The sequence below is a fragment of the Notothenia rossii genome, assembly GCF_949606895.1.
Source record: "Notothenia rossii genome assembly, chromosome: 4".
In the NCBI taxonomy this organism is placed as follows: Eukaryota; Metazoa; Chordata; class Actinopteri; order Perciformes; family Nototheniidae; genus Notothenia; species Notothenia rossii.
The window spans coordinates 29,841,529-29,862,073 of NC_136902.1; the positions used below are offsets into that span (position 1 = coordinate 29,841,529).

The following is a 20,545-nucleotide window of genomic DNA, read 5'->3' on the forward strand; positions in this document are numbered from 1 at the left end:
GTGCCCTCTGAAAGGGTAGTTCTCATGTGTTTGCTGACCGGTACTGGCAAGAGTTCAAAAGCACCTCTGTAAAAATGTTGGTTCAGAACATTTCTTTCCTGGCACTTCTTAGTAAGAGTGCTGTTGCAGACCTGCCCTTGACAAGTTTTTTACCTTTCATAAAATGACTGTGGGTTCTGCCAGCCGATTATTTAAATGTAGTCAAGCTAGTCTCCAACAATGCTCAAGTTACTCACATTTTGTTGTCTACTACTGTTGAAATAAGAGTGTTTTACACTTACGCTTTAGACCCAGGTAACTTTTCCTCGAAGATGTGCTGAACAAGAAAATAAAAACTGCATCATTGATGCAATCAAATTCCTGACCGCATCAAGAGAAAACTTCCAAATGATTCGGTAATACATGTGTTAGTGTATTTTGCTTTTCAGATGTGAGGATTTATTTTTGACTTTTCTCAGTTTTAAATATTTGTAATCTGTTGCTTTGAGACTGCTTGTTAGACACTACAAACAATTCTCTTACATTATTGTATTACAATATAAGGGTTGAATTTATGAGATTAATCAATTATAAAAATAGTTATTAGTTTCTGTCGTAGTTCATCTTTTCAAAGAATGATGGAAAACCAAGTTAATATTCGGACTGCATGCAGATAAGAGGTATATTATATGCTAAAGAGTATCAGCCAAGATGAAAAAAATACCCTCGCTGCCACTGCAATGGGTCATATCCTGCTGTTGATAATAGTGAAGGGCTTTTCTCAGTAGCGTCAGCATGCCATTGGCATTGTTAGTCATTTCAGAAGTGTTGTTAGTCAGTGCTTAGGACATTTATGTCGGAATAATAACAAACCAAACTGAAGTTTTCAGCAGGACCTCTGTATAATCTGCCTGTTGTTGTTGCTGCTCTGAAATAACCTCTCGCTATGAGAATGTGTTCCCATCTTCGCTCACAGGATTGGAGTGACACAATCAAACATCAGAGGTCACTGTTGTGCTTCAATGGCACTTTTAATAAAACAGACATTTCATCCTCACAACAGCAATGTCTGGACAGAGAGGACGAGGGGGGGCTGGGTGAGGGTTCCCTCTGCTGATAGGCTGGTTGCTCCTGATAAGTGAGAGGGAATTGGATAAAGAAAATTGAACTACGCTGTTGAGCACAGTGTAGGGAAGATGGAGGGGTGTGTGTGTATTGAACTCGTCTTGGCTGGCATTTATTTCTCCTCCCGTGTCGACTAAAATAATGGTAATATTGCAAAGAGAACCCCGACCACAACCGAACACGCTCCCCTCCCCCTCACATATTTACAGGAAAAAATAATACATTCATTTAATTCACTAAGTAACAAAGCTAATTAATCTGTGTTTTAGCAGAAATCACATGGTTTCACATCCAGTTTTCAAACAGACTCGTTTTCCAGTTCCATTCCTATAATCTTTAACCACACAGTCCATCATTTAGGTTTTCTATTGAACGACAAAAATCCCCCCACGCACCCTCTTCTTAAAGACTGTTAAATCCCCCTTGCCTGTATTTATAACTATGTACAGAAGCAGCAATCTAGCCATCACAAAAACCCACCCACCCACCAATCTGATTCGTCCTTCCCAACACCAACAAAGTCCCAATCCCACCCATTAAAGAAAAAAGAAAATCCTGAACCCGTCTTTGCCGCCCCGTTCCAATACGCTGCCCACATCTTACCCTGTTCTAAAAGAGCATGCCAAGTTTAACAATGAACACAGAAAATGTCTCTATACAGAAAAAACACCCTTAAAAATGTTTTTTTTTTTCTTCCTCCTCCCACGATGGTGGACATGGACATTAGACAAGATTTCAGTGGCAACAAATAATCATCTTGTTCCATTTTGGATTTTTTTTTTTAGTGCTGACAGGAGTCAAGTTTAGTCATAAGAAAGTTGTGTCACAGGGTTTTAAGGGGGCCATGTTGTGAACAGTGGGAGGGGCAGTTTTCCAGGTTCTCTGACGCAACAGCTGGCCAAGGGGGAGTTCGGGAAAGGGGGTGAGAGGCTTTGGAAAGGAAAATAGGGAATGGGGTGGAGGAATATTTTTTTGTTTTTTTAGAGTCAGAGATGGCGGGGACTAGGGTGACCGTTGTGGTAGAGCTTCTGCTTGATGTGGACCATGTTGCCACTGGAGTCCTCCAGCTGTCTGAGCTGGGCTCGGCGACGGAGATCTCGAAGGTTGCAGAACTGGGGCAGCCATGACCAGGACGGAGTATCTGGAGAAGGAGAAGAGGACAGGATGGTCAGAGGAGGTAAGCATTAGTGTGTGATCAATAGCTGAAGTTGTCTTTTAACACTAGATATTTGCCAAACTTTATCCACCTCTGATGGATATGCCAATGAATTGGTCGTCTTTTGAAAATCATTACCCTTTCTAAAGTTTCTATCATGTGAATTCCTCAAAATAGAGCAAAGAATCACAGGGTGACTCACAATTTCAAAGACACATATGTCAAGAAATACAACATCTATGAGCCTAAAACTATAAAGTGTCTTTATTACAACAGCAGAAATAAAACCTGGAGTGTATTGCAATATAGAGCGCTTCACTGAGTTGGCTCCATGGGTTTTAAAAATACATGAGTCCTGCATTTAGCTTTTAAAGAAAAAGAAAAACCCAATTGAAGATTAAAAGCCTAGAAAGCGGGTACCTGTAAACAAAGTTGATGGCGTTGTTTATTATATGATGTTTATTTTCTCAGGGTTATTTATGGCCAATATTTTTCACCATATCACACTCAAAATAAATGAATGATACCATACAGATTATACAGCCTTAAACAACGTGAACCAAAGTAAGTTTTATTTTTAAAGCTTATTTTTGGGCTTTTATTTGAGAATTGAGTGAGATAGGCGTATAAGGATGACATGCAACGAAGATGTTGCCAAACATTTAACTCATACTTATTTGCCTTTATATGACATAACTAGGTCAGTATGATAATAAGAGTCTGAGTATTGTAAACACAAAAACATGAACGCATGCCAATTCTTGAAAGACAAACAGGAGGAAAATTGGCAAGAAAGTACTTTCGAGTTCAAATAAGAAGGAAACCCCCTCTACAGCCGTGCAACAGAAAGTATCATTAATATGTCACAATAAATGTCACATGTCCAGTCACAAGTTGACAAAGTGTAACTGCTGTGTATGTGATGTATTAGAAAAAACATTGTCTTGCTTTTCTCATTGTGCATACAAGAGCAGATAAAACTGAATTCAGGATTTCGGAGACTCAGTGAGTGCTAGTGAATTGTCCGAGCGGCCACTTCGGTACCGGTGTTCCGGATTAACTTGTTTCCCGATCAACTTGTTTCCCGATCAACTCGTTTCAGTGGGGTGCGTGGCTTTCGACTGAAATACACATTTTGATCGCTTTCTTCTGTCGTTTACATACATCTTTTGGTATATTTGGCTTCTTAGGAACACGTTGATGCACATCCAGTACCAGTGTGTGAGGTTGTGATTACGATGGCGATATCCGGACGCGAACAGCGAGGACTACAACAAGACAAACGAGTTGCTCGAATAAATCATTTAAACCAGCTATTGTTGCCAGACTTATTACGGAATATCGTAGTTAATGTCCAAGTCCATCTGTGTATACCTTCAGACAGCCTCCAAGTGAAGCACACGGTGTTTACTCACAGTTTGAAAGCAGCGTGGAGAAGTCTTCATCTGTGTTAAACTGTGATCCTCCCAGGGAACTGGGACCCGCCCACGTTAAAATGTGACCCGCCCAGGGTAAATTGTGTTACGATTTCTGTGGCTATCTACCAGCGATCATGTTTAATATGAAAGACTAACCACACATGTATCCCTTATAAAAACGGTATTGTGCAGCACTCATCCAGATAACATGTGACTGTTACCTGGTTTTGCAAAGATAGCAGCAGAAATGTCATTGGTGATATTAAGACTTTAAAATGCTGCTTGGTCATGAATGTTGGTGTCGGCAAACAATATTACGAATCCTCTATTCAAACATAATATTCAATGTGCATCGATATGAAAATAACAAAAAAGTTCATGCTGGACTCAAACCCGAGTCCCAACAGTAAAGATCAATCATGCCCTGCGCGTTACGAGTGCGCCACGAATCATCACGTCTTAATAAATCACCACAGCTGATTTTCTTACATTAACATTGTCAACAAGTTCTAGAAAAATGCAATCCGACATCATATTGATAATAATATATGATACAAATGTAAGACTGACAACAATAATAGTTAGTAAAGGATTTATTGATGTGAATGTTTTGAACAGTGAACACTTAACACAGAAATCGTAACAGTTTAACATGGGCGGGTCACAGTTTAATCTAGGCGGGTCACATTTTAACATGGGCGGGTCACAGTTTAATCTAGGCGGGTCACATTTTAACATGGGCGGGTCACAGTTTAATCTAGGCGGGTCACATTTTAACCTGGGCGGGTCCCAGTTCCCTGGGAGGATCGGTTTAACACAGATGAAGACTATTCAACACGTCCTAACAGATCACCAGAGAACAATAAATCCAGTCGCTGTGTTGATGCCTGTTACATCACATTACATTACATTGCATTTAGCTGACGCTTTTATCCAAAGCGATTTACAATAAGCATTCACTGTTCAAAACATTCACATCAATAAATCCTTTACTAACTATTATTGTTGTCAGTCTTACATTTGTATCATATATTATTATCAATATGATGTCGGGTTGCATTTTTCTAGAACTTGTTGACAATGTTAATGTAACAAAATGAGCTGTGGTGAATTATTAAGACGTGATAATTTGTGGCGCACTCGTAACGCGCAGGGCATGATTGATCTTTACTGTTGGGACTCGGGTTTGAGTCCAGCATGAACTTTTTTGTTATTTTCATATCGATGCACATTGAATATTATGTTTGAATAGAGGATTCGTAATATTGTTTGCCGACACCAACATTCATGACCAAGCAGCATTTTAAAGTCTAAATATCACCAATGACAGTTCTGCTGCTATCTTTGCAAAACCAGGTAACAGTCACATGTTATCTGGATGAGTGCTGCACAATACCGTTTTTATAAGGGATACATGTGTGGTTAGTCTTTCATATTAAACATGATCGCTGGTAGATAGCCACAGAAATCGTAACACAATTTAACCTGGGCGGGTCACATTTTAACGTGGGCGGGTCCCAGTTCCCTGGGAGGATCACAGTTTAACACAGATGAAGACTTCTCCACGCTGCTTTCAAACTGTGAGTAAACACCGTGTGCTTCACTTGGAGGCTCTCTGAAGGTATACACAGATGGACTTGGACATTAACTACGATATTCCGTAATAAGTCTGGCAACAATAGCTGGTTTAAATGATTTATTCGAGCAACTCGTTTGTCTTGTTGTAGTCCTCGGTGTTCGCGTCCGGATATCGCCATCGTAATCACAACCTCACACACTGGTACTGGATGTGCATCAACGTGTTCCTAAGAAGCCAAATATACCAAAAGATGTATGTAAACGACAGAAGAAAGCGATCGAAATGTGTATTTCAGTCGAAAGCCACGCACCCCACTGAAACGAGTTGATCGGGAAACAAGCTGATCGGGAAACAAGTTAATCCGGAACACCGGCCCACCGGGTAAACTCCCGGGATTCCCAATGGCCAGTCCGCCCCTGCTGTGAAATAAATTGTCCTTCTCCATGTTCAAGTGAATGAGTATATGCTTTCTCAACAATCATTTTCTACCGTAATGCTGCTTTAAGAATGTATGATTAAAGGCTGATATTGGCTCTCTATTTATTTATTTTTAAATGATGGGGGCTCGTTATTTTGTCAATCTCTTCAATACTTTTTCTTCAATTATACTTCTTATCACCATTCTGAGATAAATGTTGAATATGTATTTAAAACTGTGCATGCCAGAATTTTAAATTACAGCATTCATTCGGTAAAAGTCCTCCAATACCCTCCAAACGGACGGAAACTGCAAAGGACTCATAACCTGTATTATTAATTCCTATCATCAACATTATCATGAACTGAATTCTATGAGATGTAGGCATGTTTTCTGTGATTTTAGACTTTAAAATATCTGCAAAGCGCTTTAGAGATTGGTAGAAAATGTTACTAAATAGTTTAGCCTTCTGCTAATGTAGCTGTTAGCTAGCTGTAGCTGTACGTTTTGGCAACAGTTGAACAGTTAGCCACATTGCCTCCAGCTCTAAAACACTGCTAATATTGTCAGACTCTCTGTTGAGGTATAACATACAGACATGTATAGTGTATGACTCCATGTGAACCATATTGTTTAGGTAACTAGCTGCGACTACTACTGTGTTCATTGGTTAGCGCTGTACCACATGATTGTGATGTCACTACCTGGGGTATAAGACCGTTGGATGTCACTCGCCTTCTCTCTCTGTCCTCAAGTCTCTTGAGATGTGTGCATAAATAACGCCGTGATGAATGGCTAAACTTGAACTGCTGAGAATATTCACCTTTCTGCTGCAGGAGACAAAAGGTATAAGTCTAAATCTGCTAACACTCTCTTTTAGATAAATCCTTCTTCCTTTGTAGATTACTTTGCGTAGTGGGCAGTTATTGCCAATGCATAGCAACATTTTCCTAAAGGATATTCGACTTTTGTATTAGGCTTACACTGAAGGGAAATACGCGCGCCTCTGCATTTGTAGAACAGCCAATAGGATCTCTCTGTCTGAAATGACCTTTAATTGGTCAAAGTCCCCCAATGTTGGCCACATTTTCTAAAGCCTTAAAACAGAGCCAAGAGGTGGTGCGGAAGTCTCGTTTCTCTTAGGCCACTTGAATAACAATATTCTGAAAGGTTATTATTGAACTTTTACCAAATGATGTAAATGAATGCCTACTGTAGCTTTAATTTAATTGTAAACAATACATAAAATATCTTCATGAAACCTTATTCCAGAATATGACTCAGAATCAGATGTATTGATGTTTAGAAGTGGGCTAAAGCTCAACACAGACCTCAAACTAGACAAGCTAATGTTTGACATCAGACCTCTAACAATGTAATTCTGGGAAGTAAGGATTATATTTTCACAGTAAGTAAGGTCAGACGGACAGAGACTAGATGAAAGATTGGAAAATTGAAATATTGGATGAGACACTAAAAAGCATCAATCTCTTCAAGTACACCGTGATGTTGCCCTTGATTTTTCACATTTGTCTCCAGAGCTGTTGCACATGTGACCTGCATCCCGGCATCATTTATTTATCTACAGTCGCGAGGATTTTACAGGCTGAAGTGTCAAATGGTATCTGCCTTCTGCCGCCAACGTGCTGTACATACAGATCACACAGGCCTGCCGAGAAATCAGCGATCTGACTTGAGTGGGGGTGTCATGACGTGAAGAGGGGAATGGCGGAGAAGATGTTGGAGCTTGTCGGGTTATAAACCGGAGCCGGCGAAGCAGAGCCGGGTCCACGGAGACAGAAGAGAGGGGAGAGCCCCAGACAGCAAACCCAGAAGCAAATGGCCCTGCTACAGGGTGAGCAAAGGGAGGGGTGGTGGTGGAGGTGGAGGTGTTGGGTGGAGAGGAGGGGGGAGAGAGTGAGTTATTTATAGCTGTGAATGGGTATGCTGTCCACAAGGACTGCTCTGAAGGGTATCCAAAGGAAAAGGGGCAACGAAGACAGATTTCTCTCATTTGAATAAAAGGATGGGGATGGAGCCGGGAGAAATGGTAATGCTGGGCAGAAAAAAATGCGGAGGCACAATTGCTATGCTCTTTAGGAAGGGGGGTTGGTACAAACGCCAAGTCATCGGTTTTCCCATTTTGGTGTTTTCTCTTTCTCCGGTGTCTTTGCAAAAGAGACTGTGTAATCAGATATTAGCAAGGATAAGAAGGGGGGGGGGGGGGGAGTAGTTGCATCAGGAAGCGTTGTAAAGGAAATGTCTAGGAGTAGATTCAATAAGTGGAGGGGGAGGAGCAAGAGATGGAATTAGGAGTGGGAAGGGTGGGGGGCAATAGGAATCGATGTGCATCTCAATGTACTGTGTGTGTGTTTTATGTGTATGTGTGTGTGTTTCTCACTTGCCATTCCAGCTGCTCCCTCTCATTCTATTTATAGCTCAGGAGGAGAGAGAGTGTGTATGTGGGGGTGGGGATGTGACAGCATCTCCATCCTGCACCACACACACACACACACACACACACACACACACACACACACACACACACACACACACACACACACACACACACACACACACACACACACACACACACACACACACACACACTCTTCCCTTCTCTGTCAGCCTCAGCTTCACTCCTCATCTGGGGGAGGCTAAACTAGTCGGACCTAGGATCCACGTCACCATTGACACACACACACACACACACACACACACACACAGAGAAAGAGGCATTCCCTCCCGGTACAAAAAGAAGAATCCCATATCCCCCACTCCTACTGCTGCTAATAAATATTGATGCTCCTTCCTCTCTGGGGGTGTTTTTTATGATGATGTATTTTACACTATTGTACTAATGCACTGGAGAAAAAACAGCATTGTCTGACTCGCTGCTGCAAAACCTTCCACACCTCTGAGCAAAAGCTGCATATATCAAAGCTTGTACAATTCACACCCCTTGTACAATGTAGCAGCTCATAAAAACACCTAAAATCCAAATACTACATAACATGTTCTATCCTAATACATCTATTGGTAATAGCACACATCATAACTTTAAGTTCCAACATTGCTTCATACTTTTTTATCCTGCCCGAGGAGTTTTCCATTGCAGTCCAAGTATCCAGGCTACATTTATCACCTACTTTATCCTTAAAACTGAGGATCCAGGCCACCTCCACAATACAAGCCTGATACAGACAGAGCGCAGACACATTAGTCAACCTCAAAATCCTATTTTTAAAAACCGTGTTGCAATATTCAGTAACTTTAGCTTATTTGTGCTAAACGAAACCTAAAACTTCGAGTGTTTCCCCTTGGGTTTGATCCTGACTGGGTAGAACAGCTTGACCGTGAGAAACTGAAACCCTTTAATCCAGGATGCTAATACTCAGCTCATCAGCGAACATCTTGCTAGTGCAACAGAGATGAATCCACTGCGTTGTCTCTTCTACAGAGCGCCAGACTATGAGGGATTTCATACTGCCATGTCATGATTTCACACTGCTTAGCTTTAGCCTGACTGAAAGCCTTTTAATGTTGGTGAACTATAAACCAAATATTATGTCTCGTTAAATCTGCTGCATTGCTTCTCCTTTACTAAAGTAACATGCCTCGTTCATCTGTCACAAAGATATGGTAAGAGAAATGAAACAGATATCTCAGAGAGAGCGCTGACGGGGGACAGGAAATTGAGGAGCAACTATCACACTCGGTTGGATTTAAGTACATGTGGGAAAGTAGCTTTCACTACGACACAGCAGATGGTGGGAGGGAAGCATTTTCTCTCTGTTTCTCCAGCGTGGTTAGCAGATGTATGTTAAATCACATATAAGTATTGTATAATGTATTACAAAAGTGTATTTAACGCTTTTTTCAAACAAATATCTGGATGGTCAGATTTTAGAGATTGAGACAACCTCATTTCCCCAAGAGAAGTATTCTAGTCCAACTCTGCACAATAATTCATCTTATCTTCAGTGTAATGTGAATTGACACATTTACACACCAATACATTTAATCTATGTTTTTGCGGCTTTCTGCACTCCTGTGAATGTAAAAACGTATAGTACGTGTAAATGATTGCTATCTTTTTATTCTTTGAACTGCAACTACAGAGTTCAAACCAGGTCTGCCTTGCTGCTCTGTAACAGTGCTAATTTTAGTCAAAATGTTCTCAATGACCAAGCTTGACACGCATGACATTTCTGGGACATGCAGCTACCGATGAAGCCAAAGTAATATCATTACTGAGTAAAAGGCCATGCAAACCCATAGCATTGGCGGATTTGGAGACAATGGGGACCTGGCGACAGACAGGCAAGACTCTCACAAGTATAGTTATTTTACATGTTTTTTGTATTGTTTTCTGTCTCTTTGCAGTTGTTTTGGAGTGTCTCATTGTGGTCATTTTGTGTCTCTATGTGGTCTTAGGAAGCTTTAGCCACTCGGCCCTTAACAAGTAGGACTGTAATCAATCACATAAATTATAGCATAGCTCCTCCACCTTCAACCTTATCAGAGGTCACAAAAAAAATGTGTGTGTGGGAACGGCTTTTGAACCTCACACTGGAATAGCATTGAGACTTTTGAGTGTTAATATTAATAGTAACACCTTTGTGTTTCCTATTGTCATAAGTCAAAAATGTTTCCTGGAGAAAAGGCCTAAACATTATATAAACATCTTTCTGAATCCATGTTTTCCTTCACCATCAATGGATAAATGTCATCCTGACTCAACCAACTGCTCCCATTTTGTAATGTAAGACTTGCATTTTTCTGCCTTAGTGTATAAAAAGATAAAAACTGATTTTTATAAAAAGTATAGGATTGCTGTGGATTTATTAAAGGAATAGTTTGCCATTTTTTGGAAACCTAAACCTTACCCAAAACTTACATGAAAAGAAAAAATACCGCTGATGTCTTTGCATGGAGCTAGAGGCAGCAAGTTGGTGGCTTTGGGGAAACAGCTGGCATGTCTCCGCTAAATGCTTAAATACCCAAACAGCACCTTTTAAAGATTTGTTTTCTTTGTACACTGTATCTTATTTAATTAATCAGTCTGTTCGTATACCAAAATATGCAAATGAGAGTATTTGTTTTCACAGTTACATGCTGAAAGAATTTCCTGGCCAGGAACAGGAACAGTGGTGCCTTGTTGATACCGCAGTGACTCTGGGAACTCACTCTGCCTGAAACGAAACACTTTGATTTTCTTTCATCCTAGCTCAGCCTTTCACAAAGTGGACCACTATATATGAATTGATTCTATGATACCAATGTAGTGTTATGCTGGTTAACTTCATACCAGATAAAACGTGTTTTCATTTGTGGTGTCCCCCAGGGGTTTATCTTGGGTCCCTCATCATTTTCTATTAATAGCCTCTCCTTGGGGTATATCACAGCTGACCTGCTGTTTTAAAGTCCAATTAAGCCTTGAATTATAGATGTATCCTGCATTATGTAACGCTAACAACCCCTCCTGGTCCCTATACTAGCGCTGTTAATTATCTTATGTGTAATCTGCTCAGCCTGTCTTCACTGACACTGAAGTATGTCTTTGTTTGCTTATGTGGTGTGATTGTGTTTTATTTAACTAGGGCCGATAACTAAGATGGTTTTTGTCTTTCATTTGCAGCCCTGGAGAAGGTCATTCATGCTTGTGTCTCCTTCAAGCTTGATTGTTGTGACGCACTTGGGCTCTTTGCAGGAGAAATATCAACATAGTTTATTCAGCCGGCTAATCAGGCTCTCCGAAAGAAATGACCACAGTACATTAATCCTTGTCTCTGACTGACTGTCTGTCAATTGTAGAATTGATTTCATGGCTTTAAGTCAGCTTATTTGCTTGATTTGTTAACCCCAAAGTGATTCGGATTGCTGCTTGAGATCCTCTTTAAGGGCCCTTCTAGTGACTCGCAAATCTATCCTCATCACCTTAGAAGACCGACGTTTGCTGTGCCTCCTCAGCTGTGGAAGTCCAGGAGTCCAAAGTTAGTGTCTTTGTTTTAATTTTATAATTTGACGTACTTGACATATTTTAATACATTTCCATCATCTGTAATTTTATCTTTACCTTAACACGAGGCATGTCATGATACATCTAGATTAAGTCTTACCTGTGGTTCAATTCAAGCAAGTTGGCGTTTGCATCATCTTTATCATTTAAACTAATTAATATAAAAACATTTTTTTACTGCAACAATTTTGCTTCTGCAGTGCACCCAATTAGATAATTTAAGGTTTACCTTACAGTTCCTACAATGTTGCACAAAGGCTTTGGTAAGCAGAGGATGTTCTGTCAAACCTGATTTAAAAAACACTAACCTATTGTTATTTTAACCAATCAATGCAAATAAAACATGTATCTAACAGGCTAAACCTTTTACTTAAACCTTTCATTTTGTCTTGTAAAATAATGATCTTGTGAATAATGAGTTTACCATAGTCAGAACATAATGGTGGTACTCTTTTTTACATGTATATTATATATATATATATATATATATATATATATATATATATATATATGTTTCCCGAAAACAAATCAAGAGTAATTCAGCTTGCCAAAAAGAAAAAAAAAAGTATAATCCTCGATTCCATCTGATCACACAGCTGGAAGGTTTGGATATGATTTTCAAGAGGACGCAGTAAACTGAAAAGAAAAAACATTGAGTAGAGCGAAATATGGGCCAAGCAATGGGGGGAAGGTCATTTACGAGAGCTCCGCCAACTGCTGTATAACCTGGCAATTGCTTGCACATGCAGATACACGGTGGATGGATGCATCTACAAAGATAATTTCATATCCTGTAACTTGTTGGAAGTGTGTATCATGGGCCAAGAAAGAACCAGTTACAATTTAGAGTGGATCCTAATCATGGGGCTAATCATCTTGCTAATATTTCAAGATTGTCATGGCTTTGGTTAAGGTTGTCCACCAACTGATGTATAACCTGGCAATTGCTTGCACATGCAGATACAAGGTGGATGGATGCATCTACAAAGATCATTTCATATCCTGTAACTTGTTGGAAGTGTGTATCATGGGCCAAGAAAGAACCAGTTACAATTTAGAGTGGATCCAAATCATGGGGCTAATTATCTTGCCAATATTTCAAGATTGTCATGGCTTTGGTTAAGGTTGGCATTTCCCCACAGCCCTTTTTGTTTGGCTGTGTATCTGCAGCAGACCAGAAAACGGAGTCCATCTTACCGTAGTAGCGACTCGCCCTCCAGGCCCTGACGGCACAGTGTAGGACTCCGTCCAGCCACAGCAGCAGCCAGCTGATGCAGAAGCCCAGCAGCAGCCCCAGCATCAAGTCCATCTCCTGCTTGGTCACACTGTCACTCACAAAGTAGTTCTCTGAAGAGTCCACCAAGGAATGGTCCCCATCGTACGGGATTACATAGTGGACATGATGCCTGGGGGAAGATAGACAGGGGTAAGTGATGGAAGTGTTTGATATAGGAAAAAGTATCAGTTTATGAGTTAAAGATACAAATGAACGTTTCTTAGCTAACTCAAGGAAATACAGATATATCACAAATCAAATGAAAAAGGTATCAGGTTGATACAAATGTATAAACAGGAAGGCAAAAACAGACACTCCAAAATAAAAGCACAAGTATGACAGAGGGCTTAAAAGGGTTAGGGTTAGAAATAGAGTGGGGGACACATGTTGGCTTTGCTTAAATAAATAAAATAAAATAAATTCTAATAAAGATGTATCCACTAGACTAAAGGCTTTTAAATATGTTCTCTCTTGTTACTTGTTCTCATATGTTGGATTCCCTGAATTCCTTCATATTCACTTTAATTTGTTTCTCGTCTGTATAAATATAATCTTGAAAAATCCCTCTCCAAATGTCCTTAACCCTGGAGACCATAGACACTGTTTGTTAAGTTCTAGTATTTTGAAGCCATTTGATAGTTATTATATGTACTGATTCTAACTTGGATGATATCTAGAGAATTCAATCTGAAATTGCACTAATCCACACTTTTGCTGAGAACCCCCTGAAGCCCTCTCAAGGACCCTTAGGTATTCTGAGACTGCACTTAAAGCAGCTGTGGGTGGAAAAGTTTAAGAAGAGCGGCTTGTGCTCACAGCCTGAAATAAGAATAAGCAACACTCAGCTACATCCTTCAGTGACTACTGTTAAAGTGCCTTTCAGAAAAGCATTTACTCCAGTATACTACAGGTTATGCTGGTTTTTTCTTTCTGTCATTGGGCTAAAATTCCTTTTGCTACAGTTTGCTAACCTATTGGAAAAATGGAGGGAAAATGTTGCTAATGGCTTTCTTTTCATCTCAGAAATGCATTGCCAATAATGTCAGAATGTGAATTACGATTTGCTGACAGGTTGTTACGGCATTTTTATGGAATGAGACATGAATAAGACCAAGATAAACAAGTATTGATAGTTTGTGATTGATTAGAATGGTTTGTTATACTGGGAATCTTATGTAGTAAAGACATAAAAGACAAGTTTTAATGGTTTTTTTCACTAATCCACAGGGTATTTGAATGCTACTAACCAGGTGTTAGCACCTCACAGGAAGAAAGGGGTGACACGTATTGAAATGTTTCACTGCACATTTAAAGACGTTTGTAATAGATCACTAAATGTATGACTCTCGCATTACTGCTAGAGGACAAAATGCATGCTGTATATTGCTGCATTTACTAATGTAGGACCTTTCAACAACAACGCAGTCCATCCCATTTTGCCATGCTGTACATCATTGACAAAAGAGATACATCTAACTTTGTAAATCTTACAATTGGTATGACCCGCTCTCCTGAGAGGGGATGAAAACGTTTTCCAATCTTACAACACAGGCAGTTGTCTGACAAACATAAGGGACCGCAGTGGACGAGATTTAAATGCTGAAGTGAATACAGATACACATTGGGACATTTTACAAATAAATTGAATTTTGGCAATTTTGCAAGAGACCGATTATTTAGGAGGTTGCTTTTTAACAAAAGGATTCACAGTGGATTGATAAAACCAAAATCCTTTAAGCATTGTTCTGGGATCTAAAATCTGGGATTTGCTTCCCAATGTCAGAATTGAAGCAGCAGATGCCCTAATTTTCTGTCAAACTAAAAAAAACACTCTAACTGCATTTACTGTACAACACAATAGTGTTTTCTCTAGATGATCTATGGTGAATTAAAAACAGGTTTTCCACGTAATATGTTTAACAGCCACTGTCTTGTGGGTTTTTACTGGCAGAATCCTGCGCACTGGAAGTAAACTGGACTGTTGTTTCTGGTGTAAATTGAGGAAGCAGTAAAACATCTCCACCTACAGGAATGCAACTTCATTAACAGAAAATCCACCCGTGATGTTTGAGTGACAGAAATTCCCTGTGGAGTGCACTGCAGAAACACCGCAGCACTTAGTACTGAATATGGAGGGAAACACACATCTTAAGTATCTCAGTGAAGAAGTAGCAGGGCCACATGAGGTCCTGTTGGACCTCACAGACTAAAACCATACAGTCACCAAGGTCCATTAAAGCTAAGCTATGTGTACAAATAAGCCAAAATCTTTCTCTAGGTTTCTTTCTATTCCCTAAAGAAGGCTTTTGCCCAAATGCCTTTAAATAAAGTAAAGGATTAGTTTATGCAGCCTGTATGTATTTAACCCCCTAAACCAAAAATACAGTGGTATTTTTCCATCTAGATTGTTTTTGTGATTTGCAAAGTAGCTAAATCGGCTACAAAGATGTCTGCCCTCTCCAATATAACGGAACTAGATTGCACTTGGCTTTGGTGCCCAAAAAACACTTGAACAAACTTAAGAGCAAGTCTCTTTCCAGAAATCATAACCCTGTTACTCAAGATAATCCAAAGACCTTGTTGTAAGCAAATCCATGTGGGAACTGGTTTCTTTCTACCAAATCAGTAATCACGCTTGCCAAGTGAGAGTGAGCTTCAACACCTTGTCTGTCATATGGTAGGCGGTAGTTGGGTAGAAAGAAAGAAAGGGTATTGTTATTGAGTTATTAAATAAACTCTGGTGCTGCAATTCCATTGTATATGAGAAAAGGCATACGTCTCTGTGGCCAATATGTCAGTACTCGGAAACTCACACTAAAAATATAGATTGATAAAATAACTACAGGTAAGAGGGAACATATGTGTATTGGAATTTGATCGAACTGTCCCTTTAAGTCCGGTTCACCTGCACCAGCTAATCTATGTGTTTGGTGTCTTTTATAAAACTGAAACCAACCGTACATTTTTCTGTCAACATTTAGAATGAAAATGCCCCAATGAAAGGATTTAGATCACCTTGTAGGACAACTATCCTGCAGACTCCCCCAACAGCATGACACCAATCAGCAGTGTGCACCCAGCAATACACAAACTCCACTCCTACGTCTCTCCCCTGCTGCCACAGAGGCAGCCAGGCTTAGGGGCCCCGTCACAGAGGCTACAACTACATCCAAATCACAGCACAGAGGCTGCCAAATAAAATGACACTGGCCGTGTCCTCAAGCCTGATAAGGTGAGCGCTGTGGGCGCCACGACACCTCCATGTCTAATGGATGGAAGGGCAGGTGAGTGAAAACCCAAGCTCAGGTGCTGCATTCCTACACATATCCTGCTCTTTCTGCTGTTTAATGTGAAAACTGATGACCGACTCCCATTCAGGAGTGTTTCCAGGTCAGTGAAAGACACTGTGTGAACCTGAAAACCTGAAAAAAAATCACATCACATCCTTCAGTGTGTGTGAGAAGCCCTTCCAAACGTTGCCTCAGATTATCCCCTCTCTGACAATCTAGCACCTGATGAAGACCCATTTCTGGATTTACAGGCTCAAAAATAAAATAAACACTGTAGAACTGGCCTCATAATGCTGCCAATGAACTGCTAGTATCTACCCCCTCACTGCAGCATGCACAGTATACACTGCTGTTTTGTTTTAATGTGCATCTGCTCAGCCTTGCACCAACATGAATGGTGACATTTCCCTTTTTCCTTACACAATGGCTGCCTGCAGGACATGGTTTCATCAGGATCTAATATGAGGACATATAGGTGTGGGTCTATTGGATAAAAAGACTCCAAACACTGTTGCCGTTCCCTTAGGGCACTGTAGATTCAAGACTAGAAAAAAACAGAGGCCCCTCGTGTCATCCACACAGCCTACAGCCTGCATTACATGCCTACTGTTGGTGGAAAAATGCACAATACTGCTGATTTAATTCGGATTTATTTATTATTGAGTGTCTTGCTGCTGTTTTCCTCCCCGTTTCCAACCTGCAAACAGCAGGTAGGCTGGTGAGCAGCATCGTAGCAATTCTTAAGCCATAATCACTTCACTTTAGCGCTCATACGATCCCTATAAAGCCAGCAGGTTGATATTGTCGCCGTGTAGCCCTGCGTAGCGCACTTGATGCTCTGATTGTTTTTGAACGGCCTCATATTGCTCATAGTTCATTACCTATTTATGGCTCCGACACACACCTTCGTATATGCAGCAAAAGGCGAAATCTTCGCAGTCGGTGTATAAAAAGAAACAGCACGAGCAAACTGTCATATCTAGAGCAAATAATGAAACATCTCGCTATGTACGCGCACAGATACAATCTGTGCGGGGCTTCACCGCCACAAATCTTCGAGGCCTCTTCAGCAATTAACAATTGACGGGTGAAAAAAATAAAACACACACAGCACAATGTTTATCCCAAAATATTGAGCGAGGATGATGGCATTTACCTTCCACAGTTGCAGTGACAGACGCGGTCCTCCCCTCGTAGATGCGGTAAGATGTAGTTGTGAAAGCGATCCAGTAGTGCGTTCATGTCCATTAAACAGGCTATCGCCTGCAAAGAACCATGCAAGTCAGCTGGGACATGTCAAGCAAATAGGCTAGGTTATTCCTGCAGACAGCGAATTATTCTCCTCATCATTATCAGGATAAATAACAACAATAATAAGGATCATGAAGGGAAAAAAGGAGAGAAAATAGCCTTGGCAGATCCTCCTGATTCTAAAAGGGGAGGGAGAGGGGGGGGGGGGGGGCTCCTTCCTCCAAACGGACTTAGATTATTTATTTATGACAGCAGTTAATTATAGGTAGGCTAACCTACTTCCACATGTCATTCATAGGCCTGCTGTAAGGTGCTTTCACGCAACAATTGTAATGATCTGAATATTAGCCTCGGTGCGTAAATTAGAAAAGAAAAACGTATCGTGGCTGATGGAGGTGAAGATGTCTTACCATTACAACTGAAGCACCAAGAATCATAAAAATCATGGTGGTTGTGATCATATGCATCAAAACTTCCAAACTGGCCGCCGTCCTTTGGCCCGGGCTTCTACCCGCGGCGGTGGAGACGCTCCGGCTTGGCTCTGGGCGCTCTGTCCTGGCAGGAGCCGCTCATGGAGCCGCCGCGCCTCTCCTGGCTCCCCGTGCCTTTAAACTGCCCGGTTCTCCCTCCGTCTCCTCCTACACACCGCACGCCGCTCTCTCAGTGCCTCACTGCGCCCTCTCCATCCAAGTCTCCCACCCCCCCGGTTGGTCTCTCGGATGCGGCTGCCTCTAGCTCCAAGGAGGCTCCTAATTACCGATGCAAAAGTGAGCCGTTCTTCCAGGTGCGTGTCTATCTCTATCCCAGTTTAAAAATAACATAAAGAAAAAACAAGTGAAGATCCCTCGATATCCTACCAGGGCTATCCTCTCTCCCCCCCTCCTTTTTCCAAGTTATTCCACACCGGCGCTGCGCTTTAATACCGGCCAATTCTGTCCTCCATCGGCGGAAACGGTCGATTTCTCTCTCTCGGCTGGACGTTTCAAAGAGCTGCACCGACTCCTCTCGCGGCCATCGCCCTCGTCTTTCTCGGAATGCTTGATAACATCGACATGAGGTCCAGATCGCTCCAGTCGGGAACTAGACCCACCCTGCGCCCCGAGTCCAGTCCGGATCCCGCAACGGCAGCTGCATCAACGCCCGGAGCCAGACACGCATGATTATCCCATACCGGCTTCCAGCAGCTACACGAGCATCCACTCCCACCTCTTGTGTGTGTGTGTGTGTGTGTGTGTGTGTGTGTGTGTGTGTGTGTGTGTGTGTGTGTGTGTGTGTGTGTGTGTATGCGTGCGTGCGTGCGTGCGTGCGTGTGTTGGAGAGAGAGAGTGTACAGTGGGCGGTAGGAGAGGGAAGATCTGCAAACTGCCTTTGTGGCATCGGCCTATAGGCTCATTATTTATAGTGGTGGATACCTGCAGTTGCACTGTAGGGCTTCAATCTTCATGATGATTTAACCTCCGTCTTCTCCAGAGGCTTAACCCCTTTTACCCCCCCAATACTAAACACAAGCAGACACACAAAAGCCCTTGCTTGCTATTTCTCTTCTAGACATTACAGCTGTTCAGTTTTTGATTCTGCGCCATTCATGCTGGGTTATTTGTATTATTCCGCATGTTTATTGTCAAAAATATTATTATACCTTTCTGGAATATAGACTGTAAAGTTTTTCTTTAGTCAGCCAGCAGGAGTAAAATTGTTTTCCTTCAAAACATTTGAAGAATGTCTTATATTCTCTGGACAAATTGAAATCACTGCAATATTTAATATCAGATGTAATATTAGGCCAATAGGCCCATGACTTGTGAAAACTAAAGCTAGGTACAATATCAAAAGTGGATGTGTGTCAGGTTAAACTTCTTCACTTCCAACATATCTTTGTAAATACTTATTCAGACCAAACTACAAATCATCCAATAAAATGTTAAATGACTCCAAATGTATCATGCAACCTAACCAAACAGACTAAGTAAACAATGGCACGAAAATAAAAAAAGCGGGAAGACAAATAAATGTTTTCTATGCAATCAAAATGAACATCATGTTCGCATGGACACACAGTAGCTTGCATCGCTGCCATAGAATACATTTTCTCAAATGTTGAAAATAAATGTAAATGTTTATTTTAAGACATTGTTACGAAATAGTCACTTATAGTCTGTTATTCTTTATAAAATTGCCCTGCATACATGAATCCATCTGGTGTCATCACCCAAAGGCACACAGCCAGTGTTATTTCACTTCCACCCCCCAGTCAGGAAACACCGCCAAGCTGTCACAGTGTAGAAGACTGTAATTGAAATCTATAGAAAGGGGTTAATGCTAACACTTGATAGTAAAATGACCTGAAACCACAACATTCAACTAAAGTTACTAAAATTGTAACTTGCACCGATATAATATGTTGCTTTGAAAGAAAGACACAGATCGTATTCTTTTATTTTGATCCGTTTTCTTTTTTTTGCAAGGCAATGGTGATTTCTGTTGAATAGTGATACGTGCAATGATTTTCATGGGACAAATTCAATAAAAAGCTGACCTCAAGAAAAGGTGGTCAGCCAATCACTGAAGCCAAATTAGACACAGCTGAGGATCAAGAAAAATGTGACCTAACATGAATACATTACAGAATTATTCACATGTCAAGGAGCTCGGAATTCGAGTGACCTTGTTTCTAGAAAGATAAATTGCTGTTGAATATCTTCATGGCTTTACCATTTGCAATGAGTCAGGAAATTGGAGTGAACTGTCTATTTCCATTGGATTACAAAGGCCATATCCTGTGGATCGCAAATATACCAACTTTTTCCAAAAATGGCAGTATTTTTATTTTTGCTTCACTGGAAAAAGGTCAACTGGGAGAAAACATGTTTTTGTCACGGCTTTAATATAAATTACACTTTACAATATGTCTATGTGTGGAAGGATAAACTGCTTTAGGTTATTCTATTGGAGGAACCAAACCTGTACCAAGATATTTACTCATGTAGGATATTAGCACAGGTGAAGAGGTGGCCTATATTTCATGATTACA

General features: G+C 40.8%; 1 protein-coding gene across 2 annotated transcripts; it reads right to left on the reverse strand.

Moving 5' to 3' along the window:
- Positions 1-985: 985 nt before the first annotated feature.
- Positions 986-18,738, reverse strand: tmem240a (transmembrane protein 240a). 2 transcript variants are annotated; one of them, XM_079675364.1, is made up of 4 exons: positions 18,438-18,738; positions 17,420-17,526; positions 12,895-13,103; positions 986-2,245 (listed from the first exon to the last, which is right to left on the reverse strand). In XM_079675364.1, the coding sequence occupies exons 2-4, from the start codon at positions 17,509-17,511 to the stop codon at positions 2,091-2,093; spliced, it is 456 nt and encodes a 151-aa protein (XP_079531490.1). In that variant the 5' UTR covers positions 17,512-17,526; positions 18,438-18,738; the 3' UTR covers positions 986-2,090. The 2 variants fall into 2 exon arrangements, with proteins under 2 accessions (XP_079531490.1, XP_079531489.1); XM_079675363.1 differs by having other exon boundaries at positions 17,925-18,738.
- Between the last annotated feature and the right edge of the window lie 1,807 nt (positions 18,739-20,545).